This window comes from Haemorhous mexicanus, chromosome 1, assembly GCF_027477595.1.
Source record: "Haemorhous mexicanus isolate bHaeMex1 chromosome 1, bHaeMex1.pri, whole genome shotgun sequence".
Classification (NCBI taxonomy): domain Eukaryota; kingdom Metazoa; phylum Chordata; class Aves; order Passeriformes; family Fringillidae; genus Haemorhous; species Haemorhous mexicanus.
The window spans coordinates 102,879,500-102,896,643 of NC_082341.1; the positions used below are offsets into that span (position 1 = coordinate 102,879,500).

The 17,144-nt window shown below is 39.2% G+C and overlaps 1 protein-coding gene across 1 annotated transcript; it reads left to right on the forward strand.

Annotated features, from left to right (window-relative positions):
* Positions 1-1,363: 1,363 nt before the first annotated feature.
* On the forward strand, positions 1,364-16,482 carry LOC132332847 (protein-glutamine gamma-glutamyltransferase 5-like). Its single transcript, XM_059857503.1, has 13 exons — positions 1,364-1,690; positions 4,048-4,227; positions 4,548-4,790; positions 5,717-5,835; positions 6,336-6,464; positions 6,702-6,879; positions 7,830-7,962; positions 8,669-8,772; positions 8,875-9,117; positions 10,513-10,839; positions 11,692-11,849; positions 12,175-12,308; positions 13,261-16,482. Exons 1-13 carry the CDS (start codon positions 1,684-1,686, stop codon positions 14,945-14,947), a joined length of 3,642 nt encoding a protein of 1,213 aa, XP_059713486.1. The 5' UTR covers positions 1,364-1,683; the 3' UTR covers positions 14,948-16,482.
* Positions 16,483-17,144: the final 662 nt, after the last annotated feature.

Below are 17,144 nucleotides of genomic sequence, written 5' to 3' on the forward strand. Positions count from 1 at the left end.
CCATTTCCATTTTGCAGGCTGATTGGAAGTTGGTTATGTGTGTATGGCTGTTAAATTAGTTCTTATGAAAAAGTGGTGGTTTTAATTTTTCTTTTTTCAGTGAGTTGAATTTTAATAGTCAAATGGCAAATACTAAGAAAAAGAAATCTTTACGATACATGAGAGGTGAATGAACTACTTAGGATTGAGACTTTTTATGTTTGTCTACTGACAAGCCAAACTGATAATTTTCAAAATATGAACACATTGAAAATTACATTAACTTTTATATGCATCAGTCATACAAACTTTTGAACTGCTCTCTTCCAAACACACTGTTGATGTGCTGATTTTTTTTCTTTGCCTTAATTTCTCTAAAGTTATTTCACAATACCTGAGCTGTTAGGTTGTGCTTACTAAGTTATTTCACTGTTTGTTAAGCTTTTTCATTTCATGATTTCTTAAAGCACTGACTAGAATCCAGGAAATTATGCAAATCACTGAACTTCAGTCATTGTGTCTGAATCTTTCTATGTCAATGAATGATTTTTGTGTTTAGTTTTTCTTGCTTTGTCGTACTTTTTTGTTTTATTTTAGGGTTAGGTTTTTTCAGTCCAAAGAATAACTTTAAGGGATTCAAAAGATAGCTTATGGAGTAAAGCTTGGCATAGAGGCATAAGAAGGATAGGAGGAAACTAGTAGCACATGTTCGTTCTGGTTTTGCCAGAAGAAATTTCAATCCATGTCTCCTATTTGAAGGCTAAACTACTCATCACTGAGAGTACAAAGAGAACAGGGTTGTGGTTGTTTTCTTTTATTTTATTAAATATGCCTGAAACCTAAATAAAATAGCACCAATTTTGTGTTAAAGCATTAACATGGTTTTTGTTCACAGACAGTGTTGGAAATGGTTTTCAAAATTTCAGGGGAAGGGAGGTGGAATAAGCTAAGAAACTGTAAAACTGTGTGCTAGGGAATAAATACATACATAGTATAAACAACTTATGTAATTTTCAGGTTAAATTTTATTGTCAACTTCAATGCTCTCGACATATTTTACAATTTATTTGGAAAAGTTTGTTACTGACTGTTTTTTTCTGACCTCCTCTTGGAGGGAGGAGGTCAGAACTGTCTGAAAGCTGGGCTTTCTGCTTACATTATGCTAAAAATGTCCACTGCTTGTCATGTTCTGAGAGTGTAAATTCAGCTTTAGTCTAGTGCTCCTTATTGTTTTCCATAGCTGTCTGAAGATGTCTAGCCAGAAGGGAACAGTAGGTGCTGGTATTTATGGCAACTTTGGATGGCTACAAATAATGGCTTACCCTGAAATGTGTTTAGATTCATCCGGGCTTTAAAGTATTTTTGAGACAGGGCAAGCTGTGGGACACTGAGAGCACTGTGCTATAGGTGAGGTTACCAAGATCTCTTCCCTCCCTTCAGCTGCAGGACTCTCCCTAATAATGCTGGAAGTTAAAATGAATCATTTATGAGCATCAGTAGACACATGGGTGGGGCCTCTTTTAAAACTGGTATTTTGTTGATGCAACACGTGTGACGGCCTCTTAGTTCTGAATATAAGTGTTACTGAGAGGAAATTAGGTTGGTTGGCAGAGGAGATCAGCCAGACCTTGCAGGGCGTCTTGCTGAGGAGCTGGAATATCCACCAGTACTGTGCTTCAGATTCCAGTACATGTAGAAGAAAAAATGGAAGGTAAGTGTCTTGAAACTTTAATGTCCCTTAAACCAGGACTGAAAATAGAAATAATTAAATGATCATGTGTACAGACCTAAATAATTGCACATATTTTTGTGTAGGGATTACTTGTATGTTTGGATGTTCTTTGTGGAGCTAGTGAGACTGGAAAAAAACAACTTTTGAAAAAAACTACTGTTAAGGAAAAAGCTATGGAAAAGATTTAGTGAAACAACAGCCAATTCTGAAAATAGGAAATAGCATGGAAAAGAATAAACTTTATTGCTAGCATTAGTACAGAGTTCCAGCTTTCAGTATTCTCATGCTAGAAGCAATTATAATCCAAGGAATACCTGAAGTATTCTGTCTTGAATGAAGGAAAAATATGAATTGATAGAGAAAACCCTGTGACTGGTATTGATGGTCAGGTTTCTACCAGAGGCAGAAATCCAGTAAGAAATGTGAAACTGAATTGCCTTTTGTATTTTTTCTGAGCTGTCTTTGCTTAAGAAATTAATCATTAGCTCGTTTGTGATCCAGTTGCAATACTTAAATCTGATAAGCAAGCTGTGGGCTGACTTTAGAGAGCTTCCCTGGGAAATGTAATACCTCAGCTCCCTGATGTTCCAGTTCAGCTGGATTACTGAGTAGATGAAGAGTAGTTGTCTTGGTTTATAAACACCTCCAGAGACCAGGCAGGGATCAGGTTCTTTCAGTGCTCTTGACCGCAGGAATTTGCCATGTGTGCTATAAGTACTTTCAGTTTGACCAGAATACTTTGTGTTATGGTTGACAACTCTCATTAAGATATAAGATTTTCAGTTGAGTTCTGTTGCTCGTTCTTGTCAGCAGGTATGTTGTGCTCATGAGCAATAATGATGTAATGCACTCCTGTATTTTTTTGGTTATTGTTGATTGTGTGCATATTTTTATCATGGGTAACACCCAGCTCTGCATTTGTTGCTGATCTCTGTTGAAAATCTGAATGACCAATGCATGACCAAGTTTAAATAGTTAGATGAGAAACAAGATTATTTTTATTCAAGGAAAACAAATCAGAAAAAATACCTTTTTATTTTTTGCTTCTTCCTACCTATTCCACCTGCCCCCACCCCCTCCTCAATTAATTTAAATTATTATTTAATTCAAGATGTGATCCTGGGAAACTCCACTGGTCTGTGTTAAAAATTTCCTGATCCTAAGGGCTTAGCTATGAGTCTCCCCTTGAATGGATACACCCTTGGTTTGGATGGGAAAAATTATTTTCCCTTAAATACTAATTCTGTAGGTACCCATGTAGTTAGAGAAGATGCATAGTTAGATTTTTCTGTAGGCTTAGCAGGACCAAACTTAAACCTTTAAAATTATAATAATATACAAGACTTTGTACATCAGTAAACTCAATTTCCAAAACTGCTGAGAATCTGTGGCTCCCATCATCTTCAATTAGAATGCAGAACTTTGGAAAATAAAAAGTTGTATGCAAATAAGTAAAGATGAATGTTGCCACCCATCCTTCTGGCACCAGTGTCATAATTACTCCTATGAAATGACTGATATGCAGGCAGGACGCCTAAGGGGGAATCAGCCAAGATTTTTGTCAAGCTAATCACAGCACTTGGGATAGACTGTCAGCATTTTAAAATGTCACAATTTGTGAATATTTCCTTCTCCATTAAGTTCCTCAACGATATCTGAAAACCTTTTTATGACTTTGTGAGTGCAGACCGAGACATTTGCATGCATGTTTAACATTATTTTAAGTCTTGGATAGATATTTATACATATCTATTTTTTTCATAAATAATTTGGAGTGCCACTTAAGCTTTCAAATACATACACATTATCAAGCTTTTTACTTATTCTATTTAATTTTTTATTTCTTTTATAAAACAAACCCAAACATCTCAAATGATAGCATGTGCAAAACTGTAACTGTCTGTAGACAGCATGTTGTAATGTGTGGAGAGAATATTACAATGCAAAGTCAGTAGAGATGCTGACAAAGTCAGTAGAGATACTGATTAGTATCTCTATTTTTAAGTAGAGATACTAACATTAGCCTTCAGCATCAGGTATTTACAATGAGGCACTATATGAAAAAAGTGAAACTGGTAGCACAGCTACAAAAATCAAAGAGTTAGACAAATTTCCATCTGCAAGCTAGGAAAGTGGTGAACTTGCAAAGGATCTTTTACGGATGTATGCCTCAATTTCAGTCTTGCTGAATTTTGAATAAAGTCTTGAGTGAATTTTGAAAGAATTATCTCTGTCTTTCATCATTGTCTCCTCTTTCACCTAATCTTAACCACAGTCAAAACTGGGAACTTAATTATATGAGGCTTTTTCTTTGTGCTCCTTTCTCTGTCCTGCAGTTATTGAGCTGGGAGAAGTCGACTTGAACTGTCCTTCCAACTGTCAAATACATAATACCCATTTCTTCGGAACTGACAGACAGATAATAAGGAGAGGGCAAGCCTTTAGCTTATATGCTCGCTTCCAAAATCGAGAATGGGATGACTCCGTGGACCAGGCTGCTTTCACCGTGGAGACAGGTAGTCACTCCCAAACACTCTGTAGACTTTCCTAGTCCTTTGCTGATTAATAATATTTCCCATAGACTTCAGAAGACTTCTTTCATAGTCTTCATATTCCCATAAGCTACTCATATTTCATGTGAAGAGACTACCTTCCCCTAAATCAGACAGTTCTTCTAATATGTAAAGTTTTCTCACTCTGCTAGAGAAGTGACAAGTGAAAAAGAAATCCACCCTTGGGAGCTTCGCCTTGCAAATGATGCCTAAGCAAATTACTAGCCTTTTACATGTGCTTTGTTTAGTAGTCTGATGGAAGTGGTTTTTATTTTCCTGAAAAGGCCTCAGACCCTGTGAATCAAATGAGACAAAATGCACCTTCCCAATGGGCAGATGTCTGGATCAAACCTGCTGGAGTGCTTCCTACAAAGTTCATCAGCCAAAATGCATCAGTATCAGCGTGTTTCCTCCTTCCAATGTCTGCATTGGCCGTTATATTCTCAATATGCAAATCACATCTTGTGGTCACACATATCAGCGATGTCTTGGAGATTTTTATGTCCTTTTTAACCCTTGGTGTGCAGGTAAGAACTCTAATGACAATCAGATTGTTTTAAGAAAAATAGCTAGTGATGAGTAAAACTGTTGAAGATTATTATTTAACTGGCGTATAAAGGATGTAGTAACAGAAACAATTAGAATCAAGGAGAGATTTAATTCTGTTCTTTTTAATCTTTTTCCTACAAGTTCAAGACTGTCTCAAGCCACTGTTTCAGTTTGTTTTTTTAGCGGTAGTAGGGGGGAGGTATAAATTTTTCCCCACAACTATTACAGTGTCTTGACAGGATAGAAAGTATTGGGAATCTTCCTCTGTTCATCAGGAAACACATTTTTGCTGTGAGAGTGACTGAGCACTAGCACAGTTTGCCCAGATGGGTTGTGGAGTCTGCATCCTTGGAGACTCTCAAAAGCCATTTGGATGTGGCCTGGGAAACTGGCTGGAGGCTGGACCAGATCACCTCCAGAGGCCCCTTCCAACTTCAACCATTTTGTAATTCTGTGGATACTGTTTTGTCATCATAAAATAATACAGTTAAAAATACAAATTAAATTCTGTAGATCTGGCTCAGGTAGCAAGCAATTCTGGAGTCTGTAGGACCTCGCCAAAATCGTTACATGACAAATATTCACATTGTCTGTGCTGATATGATCTAAATCAGATACACAACTCCATGTTGCTGAGTGTTTGACTTGTAGAACAGCTTAGTGTGAAGATAAATTGCAAACTCTTCCATTAATGTGTTCTACAGCAGGGAGAGACTTAATAAAGATATTATCTAGCTGTAAGTAGGAATGAATTGTCTGTGAGTGCTTAAAGAGCCCACAACCTTTAACATAAAAGTATACATCAAAAACAGGTAGGAAAGGAAAGAGGGATTCAGTGATGCAGAAATACAGAAGTACTAGAAAGGTACATTTTGTCTGATTGAAAGCCTTTCATCTTTTCCAGATGACCCTGTATATTTGGACAGTCAGGCCCATAGAGAAGAATATGTTCTGAATGAACATGGAATACTGTATGAAGGAGTCCACAAGCACATAACCTCTCGACCATGGCACTTTGGACAGGTATTTTTTTAACACTTGTTCAGAAATAGATGACATCCATATACTGATAAATGAAGGGTCTGTATTTTTTCAGGAATATATGCTCTATTTGTAGTGCAAAGGTTTTTAAGATCAGTTCAGACTATGCATACATGAACCAAAATGCCTGAGAATTTCACTGTAGCCCAAATAACTGGAACAAAGTTTTATCTAGTAAAATGAGGGAAACTGCACAATGTTCTGGGAACAGGTGAAACAAACTCTGTGCTTCAGAAGGAAAATTATTCCATTGGTCAAACATAAGTAAAAATGACATGATTTTGCCTTTGGTTTTCCTTCAGGAAGATAAGCAATACCATGCAAACCATTAGGAGCTGTGCTTGATTTAACAAAAGGAAAAAAAAGGGCAGGAGAGGTGAAAGGGCAACTCATATAATTGAAAAGGACTGGAATATTGATAAGAAAGGTACTTTAGCAATATCAGCATACCATGATGCCTATGTTATTGTCTTTTTCCTTAGTTTGAAGATGGGATTCTGGATATCTGCTTGAAGATCTTAGATATGGGTGCGAGTTACCATCACGGCTCTGATCGTGACCACTGCTGGCGCAATGACCCCGTGCATGTCAGCATGGTGGTGAATCACATGGTAAGATCTGCGGGGGTGTGAGACCTCTGAATAGATCGGGTCACACTTCATTATATTGTAGAAGGACAAACTGCACGGTAATCTAACACAGCAGGCGAGCAGAGGAAATCCTTCCTGTGCTCAGATTCACAGGAAAATTAAACTTTAAATGCTAATCTCTGATGATTTTGAGACATGCTTAGAATGTGAAGACATGGTTGGCCATTTGAAAAGGTTGTTTTTCTTCTCTCTTTCTAGATAAGCAGCCATACCACTAACAGTATCATGAAGATTCCAGAAAACAATGATTACCTGAAAGGAACAAAGCCATTTTCCTGGAATGGTAGTGTCCCTATTCTACAGCAGTGGTACAGTGGTAGATGCAGGCCAGTCAGATATGGGTACTGTGGATCTCTTGCTTCAGTAATGTGCACAGGTAAGATATTTCAGTTGTCCCTTACCTAGTTTATAGAGAAAAGAAGAAAGGAAACAAGAATCAAAACCTTCTGACCATAAAAACTACTTGAATAATTTCACTCGCAAGCATTTTACTAGAAAAGAAATCGAATATTTTTCTCATGCTGCAGATATAGTGTTTATTATCAACCTTTTGCTTTCCTATACAGGTTGAAGACCAAGAAAAGTAGTTCCATCTTCTCTGTGACCTTTATGTTATGCAGTTATCAATACTGAAACTTTTATTAAAACACAGAGCAAGTTCAGCATCACTGAATAATAGAGTATTTGGGGCTGGAAAGAACCAACACAACCACCACAACCCCATTGTGGAGCCAAAATTTATGCTTTGGTTGATGTTTGAATGATAAGAAAAAGCATTAAGTTATGAACAGGAAGATCTATAGTAATGTCTCCCCCAAAACACAAGTGCATTAGGCTATATTCTCCTTTTAATGCAAAAGATTAGGCAATAGTGCACTAAGCTCTACAGAACAGAAGATCTGAGTTCCAGCTTTATACTATTTATCTACTGAACCTGCTTCTACATTGAATGAAGAAAGTTAAATTGAAGTCCTCTAGGTGAATCTAGATGAACCACATTATTTACTAAAAAAAAAAAAAAATAGTTTTATTAGTGCAGAATCAGGTTAATGATTTCTGAACTTAAACCATTGGTTTTGTGAATGTTTTTGGTTTTTATTTTAAGATGGAAAAGTAAAAAACATTCCTTTCTGCTAGGCATTTTTTCAAACTGCTTTTCAAGAAGTAAAAAGAATTTTGAAGATGCTGCATCCCAAATATTGCTTCCTATCCATTGTATTCCTAGAACTGCAAATTAGAATATAAGATAATTATTTATAAAATAATGAAGGATTTGCTTAACTAATTGTGATTTGTAATTATTCATTCATATTTTTTTTCTTACAGTGATGAGGTGTTTGGGAATTCCAAGCCGTGTTGTCACAAGCTTCTGTTTTCCTTGCTCAATTGAGAATCCCCTTGGTATCAATGAGATTTTTGACTCTACTGGTAAAAACCTGTGTGGCAAAGACAAACTATGGTAAATAAGAAAAAAATATAAAGCTCTTTTGTCCTTTTAAAAATTACATGATAGGAAAACCAGTATAATTTTAGCAGATCAGTGTCTCTCTTTGGTGTATCTCTTTCTTTATCTGGGTAATGCTCTTCAGTTTCCTAATAATGCATTTCAAAACCATGACATTACTAAAGAGGCAGCCCACTAATTGTAAAGTTTCAAAAAAGAAAAAAAGGAAAACCTCTTGTGAGAATCCATGCTGCCTGCTTATCCCTCTCAGCTGAAAAAAATAAGGCCATCAAGCTTAGAAGCTGTAAAAGTGTAAAGTAATCATTAAATGATAGGGAAAATTTATCTCTAATTTGGACTTTTATCTTCAGTCATAATCACTTGGTTGATACCTATGTTGGCCTCCTGATGTTCCTCGTAATGGATTGCTTAATTCATATAAACCTTTCAATTCCTGTTAAACTAAGACAAAAGAATTGTGTTCTCATGTTATCTACTAAAAGAAACATGCTTTGCAATCAGGTCTTTGGGGTTCTGGAACCAGCCTGAGAGATATAAAGCAAACAAAACCACTCCTGTCGAAAACGCCATTAACAGTGTTTAGACATACAAAATCTTCAGCTGATCAAAAAAGTATCGCTGACATGGTTTTCCTCTGTCATAGGTGTTAAATTTGGTAATCCAAGAGACATCTTTAATTGTATATTCCTTCATTCTACAGGCGATACCACTGCTGGAATGAATCTTGGATGGCTCGCAGAGATATAAATCAGTGCTGTGGTGACTGGCAGTGTCTGGATCCAACACCTCTGGAAACAGGCAGAGGTAATTTTACTATAGTTGGAATGATTTTCCTCAGATTATGTTGCTGAGTTTCCCTACTATTCGGCTTACAATGCATTATAACATTTTTGTTCTCTGGTTTAGGTTCAGCTTGCAGTGGTCCTACATGGGTTCGAAGCATCAGAGAAGGGGAACTGGACTTGGATTATGATGGTCATCATATGTTTTCTCGAGTAAATTCAAACTATGTTGGCTGGCTTTCCCAAAACAATGCCAAAAGAACAAAAGTTTTCTGTGACACATGGCCATGTGGACAACGTCTAATCACCAAAAGTGTTGGCAGTGAGCAATTTGAAGATATCACTGGAGCTTACAAGTATGAACTAGGTATGATGAAACATATTAAATGGGTTATAGGAAATTTTACAGGCTAATCATATAAAAGTATCAAAGTAATCTCTTCTGTGTTTAAATGTGCAATCTGAAATTGTCTCTTCATTTTTGAGAAAGAGGTAGATGCTTTTCTCTTCAGAGATCTTGATTTTAAAACTTCTAAATATATTCAGATGATTCAAACAAAGCACATACTAATGGACAGGATAGGACAGGACAGGACAGGATAGGACAGGATAGGATAATTTCAGCTGGAAGAACCTACAATGACCATCTCATCCAACTGCCTTATGTGTCAGGACTGAGTGAAAGTTGAAACATACTATTAAATACCTCTTTTTAAGGCACTGACAAACATGGCCCATCAACCACCTCTCTAGAAAGCCAGTTCTACTGTTTGACCAGCCTCACAATAAAGACATTGCTCCTAATGTCTAGACTAAACCTTCCATGGCACAGCTTTGAACCATTCCCATGCTTCCTGTCACTGGACACCAGGAAAAAGAGCTCAGCACCTCCCCTTTCACTTCCTTTTCTCAGGAAGCAAAGAAGAATAATGAGGTCACTGCTCAGCCTCCTTTTCTCCAAACAAGACAAAGCCAAAGTTTTTACCTGCTCTTCACAGGATGTGCATTCCAGCCCTTTAAATAACACCGTTTATATGTATAAGTTTTGGTCTCACCCTGAAAGTAGTTTAAAAGATTAGCAGACTCAAGATAATCTAAAAAACCCCACAAATTCTTCTAAACCTAGGGTTAACATCTTACTTGTTGCTTCTTGTACTAGGTCTGTAAGAAAATATCCCTACTTACTAAATTCATGTATTATTAGTATATGCTGCTGTTATTACTTTGGGCCATGGATTACTGATTTTCATATTCCAGTAGGCAGGAGTTCAACCAGCAAGACTGCATAAAGGAATGAACAGCAGATCACAGCCGATTGCACATTTGCAAGCTCTGTGGGGATTTTTGTTTATTTTTGATTGGTTGGAAAACAATTGACAGTTTCTTTATTTTAACGGCATATTTTGTCTTTTGAGAGAATGGTAGCATCTCATATTCACCCTTGTCCTTTTAGAGAGTTAAATTTTCAGTTTTGTACTAACCATACATTTTGAGATTTACATGACCATTTTTTATATTTAACTACTTAAAGTAAAATAAGGTTTATTATTTTTTTTTTCCCCTGAGGTGTTCATTTTCTTCAGTGCATTCAGTCTGCTGTATTTCATATTTCATTATCTGGTGCATTTGTTCTACAACAACCTGCTACTTTGGGTTTCGGGAAGAAGAAGCAAAAAATTTAATTATCTTTATTATTTGGGTAGAATAATAATAGGGTTCTTGCGCCTCCAGCAGATTCATTATCATATATCTTCTTCAACAGGTTCTGTGAAAAACAAAGAAGCCTATTACCGGGCTTACAGAAGGATTCACCCAGGGTATTGCAACGCTTCCAACTGTCATATTGACAGAGAGTTATCGTCTCTGAAAAACCCATTTCTGAGTGACTCTGGAATTAACATGAGGTTAAAGATGGCCAACTGCCCAATGTATGGTGAAGATGTCCAGCTGAACTGGCTGCTTGAAAATTTGCGTAATGAGAACAAAACCCTGAAGTTTAATTTGTGCGCACAAATTATAACCTACAGTGGTTGCCCAATGGATCAGTTTTGGAAAGACAGTGTGAATGTCACATTGGGTCCAAGGGAAGGTAAGAGGGTGTCTAATACTCTGCTCTTTTTAGGAGCTACTTGGTTTTTAGGATTTGTGGAGACTTCCTAATAGTGGTGGGAAGTGAGATGTGCACAGTGTTAAATATCGACAGCCAAATTCCCTTTAAGGTGATCACTCAAAAATCAGCACCATGTCAATACTACATGTATGGTGACAGGTAAACTGTAGTCTTTCCTTAATTTCTCAATTTAGAGATTCTTATGATAGTTTAAAAAATTGTTTTACTGAAATTTCAATTCTGTACTCTATACTCAATACAAAGATAAAGCCACAGTTGTCTATCAGAAAAGCAATGTTTTCTTTGGCCAGAAGATATCAGCCAGTGTAAAACACTTGCTCAGAGCACCTAGGCATACCATATGCTGGGAAGTGGAAATGTGTAGAAGAACATAAATGCCTGTTTCCATAGTTAATGTCTTTTTCTGGAAGAAACAAGATCTCTTTCATATACCAGACCATTATAAGACAAAATTTCAGGCTGATATTAAAATTCTGTTTTATGAGGCTTTAATTCGCCTATATTTGAATTATTGTTTTAGGAATTACACTGGGAGGAAAGATTCCAAATTTTGCTTAATAATTATTATCATCATCATCAACAATTAATCTTGCAAATTCACTGAAAGATGAATTGAAAACTGTGAAACTGATTGTGGAAGACAGCAATGTATCACCCTAAGTCAGGAAAAATTTTGTCTATTTTCAAAGATGCTATGACAACTTAGTATTTAGTAAGCTGTTGTAAGTGTGAGTTAAACTTTTGGAGGAAGGAAAAAAGGAATATTAATTAAAAATTCAGAAAAATAAAAGAAAAAAATTTGTTTTACAGTGAAAAAAATTCCGGTGTGTATATCATATAATCAATATGGACCTTATCTCTGTGATCACAACATTATGAAAGTGGTTGCTGTCTCAGACCCAGAGTGTGGAGAAATTCTGATGGTGAGCAGGGATATCGTGGTCAACAGACCACCTGTTATTGTAAAGGTAAGTAACTTTAATTATGGACTTTGGGATCTAAGGAACAGACCTGGGAACTCTTATTGGCCACTTCCTATGTACAATGCCAATAAACTTGAAATATTTTACATTTTTCTTTTATTTTATTGCTTTTGTTTTAAAATTTAGTGAGATTGGTGTGATTTTTAAAGTAAAACAGTTGACTTAGTAATGTATACAGATTATAGAAACAAATCAGAAAGAAATTAGTATTAATAATCCTTTAAAATTTTTTCCCTTCCATTTATTTACCTCACTGTCAATTTTGTAAGAATTAAAAAACATAAAATGTGTTTGTTTCTTTTTTAACTAGCTACTGAGCCAGCCCAGACTGAAAGTACCATGTACTGCAGAGATCTCCTTCTGTAATCCTCTCCAGGAGGATATGAAGAATTGTGTAATGACATTAGAAGGCTGTGGTTTATTCAAAGAGCCAATGACCATTGAGTAAGTTAATCAGTTCTTGAAATGGGGATAATATTGGGGTTGACTAAGGTGTGCAAGTTAAGAACAGGTTTTGAGAGAGAAAATAGTTCTGGTATTTTTGGCGTTTAGCACATGAACAGGACATTTTGCCTCTTAATAGTTTGAGACTCCATTAAAAGCCTCACTCCTCTTGAAACTGATCATTTAAAGCTGGCAAGGAATGCTGCTGCTTCATTCTTCTCAAGATTTAAGTGGGTGCATCAAATATCTGCCTGCACACTTCTCTTTACAAGAAGTACTAACTGGGTCCCCCATCCCTTACAATCGTATTGAGTTTATAATAAAATTCCTCTAAATATTCATGAACTGGCACTAACCACATATAGGAGCAATTAGAGAACAACAGTGAGAAATAGCAATATGCATTCTAAGCTCATAACAGGTTAATCACAGGAAACTGGAAGCTTCCAAGATGCTGTAACATTCTAGGAAAAGTAGCTGTTCATTAATATGCATTGCTTCTCTTCATGACAAGGAGAACTTACAAAGTATGACTAGTATTGAGGGCAAGAAATTAAGAATTGTTCCCACTGAATAGTAATGAACCGGATTCCACAAAGCTGCCCTGTTGAACTGCTGGAAATGGTAAGCAATAAATACACCTTTGAGGCAGAAGGGTGCGGCATTTTTTAAGAATTCAAGTCAGTACCACAAATGATTTTTCCAATTCTAATTACAGAAGTGCCATGGGAGTCTTCCAAATCTTCTCTTGGGACAAAAGCTTTCACCATGCTTTTTACAACAGAGAATATGGTTTTTTTGGAAAAAGACAAGAATAACAAAATTGTCATAACAGTTTGTTTCTAAAATATGTCATAGCAAATCAAACTTAATTTGTACGCTCATCTTGTAGCACTTAGGTCTCTTAGTGCTAATGATTAGGGTCCTAATTATTTTCTTTGTCTTGCTCCAGTTTGGGAACACTGGCATCCAATCAACAGGCACGGACCATCGTGGAGTTTACACCTTACAGGCTTGGCTGCCACCGGCTCCTGGCCAACCTTGGGTGCCACAAGTTTGCCTACTGCAAGGGATGTGCCAAAGCTGAAGTGTGCTGCTCGGCAGGCCAGAATGGTGTCCTGCCCATCAGCCAGAATGGGTCACTCCCAGTGTGTGAGAATGGCTCTGTCCCCATGAACTGCTCTGGTGGAGCCGGAACTGCTGTCCCTGTGGCAGACCCTGCCTTCAACTCCATGTGTGAATATATATGTATCCCAGTGTGCAACCCAAACTGCAGCGCAGGGGGACAGCCTGTGTACGATTTTGTGTACCTCCCTGCAGGCCATCCCTTATGCAACTCCATCTGCAACCAAGGCTTCAATCCAAGCATCAATCCTGGTTTTGAGATGGGAGGCGATCCTGGCTTCCGTGTCATATGTGAGACTGTACCTCCGGCTACGTGTGCTCCCATGGCTCCATCCATGTACAGCTCCATGCCAGCCCCGGCATCCAACCCTGTTTGCACCCCCATGCCTCACGTGGTTTTTGAGACAGGTCCTGCTCCCACACACCCCTCTGGAAGTGGAGGCGGGCCGATGTCCTATTCTGTCTCTGTCCCCGCGAATAATGCGGTGAGTGCGCTGCTGACCCACTTCATGGGTGGCCCCAGTCCCAATGGGGCAACCCAGGCAGTCCCTATGTCTGCTCCGCCATCCTACTCCATGTGCTCTCCCGTAATCCACACCATTGGCAATCCCATGCAACCTGCAACTCCCCTTTCAGTGCCGGGTGCCTCCATCTCACACGTCGTTTGCAGCTCCACACCCTCTCCCAGCACCCAGCCTCAGTGCGGCCCAGTGCCCACCGTGTCCTCCCAGCCCCTGAATGCCGCCGTAGCCCACGGCATGTGCTCCCCCGTGGCCTCCCCAGCGCCCCGTGCTGCCGACCGTAGCAGCACCCCCTCAGTGCTGCAGGTGGGCAGTGCCTCTGCATCCCACTCGCTGTGCTCCCCAGCGCCCCAGCGTCCCGTGGGACCGCCGGCATCGCACTCGCTGTGCTCCCCAGCCCCCCGCCCCGTCGGGCCCCCCGCGGCCCACTCCCTGTGCTCGCCCACCTCCGCCTCGCTGGTGGCCGTGGGGGCCCGCCCTGCCAGCTCTCCTGCCGCTCAGGTCTTGGACTCCTCGGCTTCTGCCTGCCTGCCGTGCTCCCCATCGCCGCGCCCCACGGCAGGTCCCACAGCCCGCTCCCTCTGTGCCCCCACCTCTCGCTCTATCTCTCAGCTTGTGGGCACCTCTGGCTCTCGCTCATTGTGTGGTTCTCAGTGGGGCCCTTCCTATGAGACCACCACTCGCTTTGGCTCCACGTGGGCTCCCACCTCCCGGTCATTGTGGAGCCCCGAGGGGCGCTTGGGCTACTCCTCGACCCGTGCCACCTACGGCACACTTACACGCCCCCCCTACAGCTCCTTGAACCGCTCCTCCTACAGCTTGTCCCGCTCTGGCTACGCTACCCTACCCCGCTCCACCTCCCCCTCTGCCTATGCCACCCTGTCTCGCTCCGGCTCCTGCCCCTCCGGCAGTACCCTGGCTCTGGCAGGGTCCCGCAGGCCCTGGAGTCCCACAAGGAGCACTCTCACCTATTTCAAACGCAGATATCTGTAATGGAGAGTAACCTGAGAAAACCTGAAGCCGGTGAAATAAAGCCTGTGTGCAGATGCTTTACAAGAGGTTAGAAATAGGGTGATGAAGAGCAGCATGCTGCTCCTGAGCATTTATCTATGGATTTGAGATGTGCCAGAAAGCAGGCTGCGGGCCAACTGCTGAGGGATGCATTCGATGTAATACTTGTATGTCTTGAGATACAGTACGGTGGAAATGACAAATGAATGTGCTCCCTGTGGAGCCGTAGTGACAATAGTGGCGCGGGGCAGGTAATCAGACTTACTTGCTCAGTCAAGCTGTTTTATAAATGACGTGCTTTCACTCTCTCTTCTCTTGATTTTTTGCAATGCACATTTCTCAGATCTCCCTAGGCTTCAGCACTCATAGCAAATCTATCTCCCTGCATGAAATGTGCTGTCCTTGGGATGCCGCAGAGGTGACAGCAGACGTGTCTTATGTCTCACCTAACAGACATTGGGCCCCTGAACCCCAGCGTTCCTGTGGCTCAGGTCAGTTCTGCATGCACTCTGTCTCTCTAGTGTAACACTGAGTGCTGTGGAGATTGCAGAGCAACTAAATCGTTACAAATCAGCTGAAGAGTTTAACTTCATCTTTTTTTTATCCTTTTTCCTTTTTTAAATAATAATTTTAGTGTTACTACTCTTGATGTATTACAGACCTAGTATCAAGAATACAGAGGTTATGTTAGAAAGTCAGAAAAACTCAATGAATAAGCAATACAATATATTGGCCATCACAACTGACTGTTTTTCATATAGCATATTTCAAAAATTTTCTCACATACCTTGTATGCATTTAGGTTACTAGGAAAAGCTCTAAATCCACAGCTGTGCCTTTTTGATTGAGTATAGCTAGGAGAAGTCTGCCACTAGACCTGAACTTAGAGAAGGAAGTATGATGTTATCCTTCCTTCCAACATCCAGTCCTCTCAGGTGAAATTTTTTAAGAAGATGAATGGAATGTACTGCATCTTCTTCAGATGATGGTACTGTTCCAGTGCTAACCCTCTCCAGGTGTTTTAGGAGTTGAAATTATACATTGCCGTAATGAAACTATCCCTGAATTTTAGATTTACTCATAAGAATTTTGGATTTACTGACAATACCTTCCATCCCTCCATTGTTTGTCTTTAGCAAAGTAGTCCATTACTTTAAGTAGCAAGTCTTAGTGGGGTTTTGTGGTAAGGTAATTTTGCTGGTGCTGCAGAATCTTCAGCCATGTAGCAGTAGTATTTCAGTAGTATCATTGTAGTTTACACCCCTATGTGGTGAGATTGAGTAACCCTATAAGGATTTTGATAAAGTGTGGTGTCAGATGGTAGCTATGAACATGCCAACACTATCAATTGCATAGTAATTCTGAGTAGGGTAGAAGAAAGATTTGCCTGGATATTGTAGTAGAGTGATCATAACTCAGCGACTTGGATTTTTTTACACAGTTTCAATAGTCTGCATTAGATAGGTGCTGAGAATTTCTTTGCCTGACTGACAATAAAAATAAAAATTTTAAAACCACTTGAAATTCCATTGTTTTCTTTTCTTTTTTTTTTTTTTTTATTTTCAGTAATACTGCTTCAAACGGGAAGACTAAATCTCTGCAAGTAAACTGGTTTGTTATATCTTCCCTCCACTTAATTTCTGTTAAATTTCCTGTTCTTTTCCTCAGGGTCTGAAAACAACGCTTCAGAATAAGATCTGAAGTTAGGGGAAATCTATAAGTTTCTTGCTTTACCTGAAATACTCAGTTTGATGTTAGAGGAAAAATGAAGGCATCCTCTTTTCTCTCAATAAACTTTTCCACTTGTTGCATGAGTTTTTCCTTTGCTCTGTAAAACTTTCAATCCATAGAAATGCCAAAATGAACAAACCTTTGGGTGGCAGAGGAAGAGATAGAAAAGATACTGAGAGTATTTACTTAAGAAAAAATGTGATTTTTTTTTAAGTGTTAATAGTACATGACAGCTACCTAATTCTCAAATGACATTTCAGATTCCTTTTCCCTGTAGTGGCATGACTTCTCTGATGTTCCTAATTTTTGAAAAGGAACCTGACTGCATATTTCAGAAGCTCCAAAGATTTGGTAATTGGAGTTGTTGAAAGCATGTGCAACCTCAACTTGCAGTCTTCCTGCCATAAATCTGAATACGCATTGCTTTTGAAAAATGGAGTAAGTTCAT

Excerpts from the sequence above, each read along its gene's own strand:
- LOC132332847 (XM_059857503.1), top strand. Across the intron at positions 4,228-4,547 it reads TGCTTTCACCGTGGAGACAG|GCCTCAGACCCTGTGAATCA; the intron begins GTAGTCACTCCC and ends TTTCCTGAAAAG. Across the intron at positions 12,309-13,260 it reads AAAGAGCCAATGACCATTGA|TTTGGGAACACTGGCATCCA; the intron begins GTAAGTTAATCA and ends GTCTTGCTCCAG.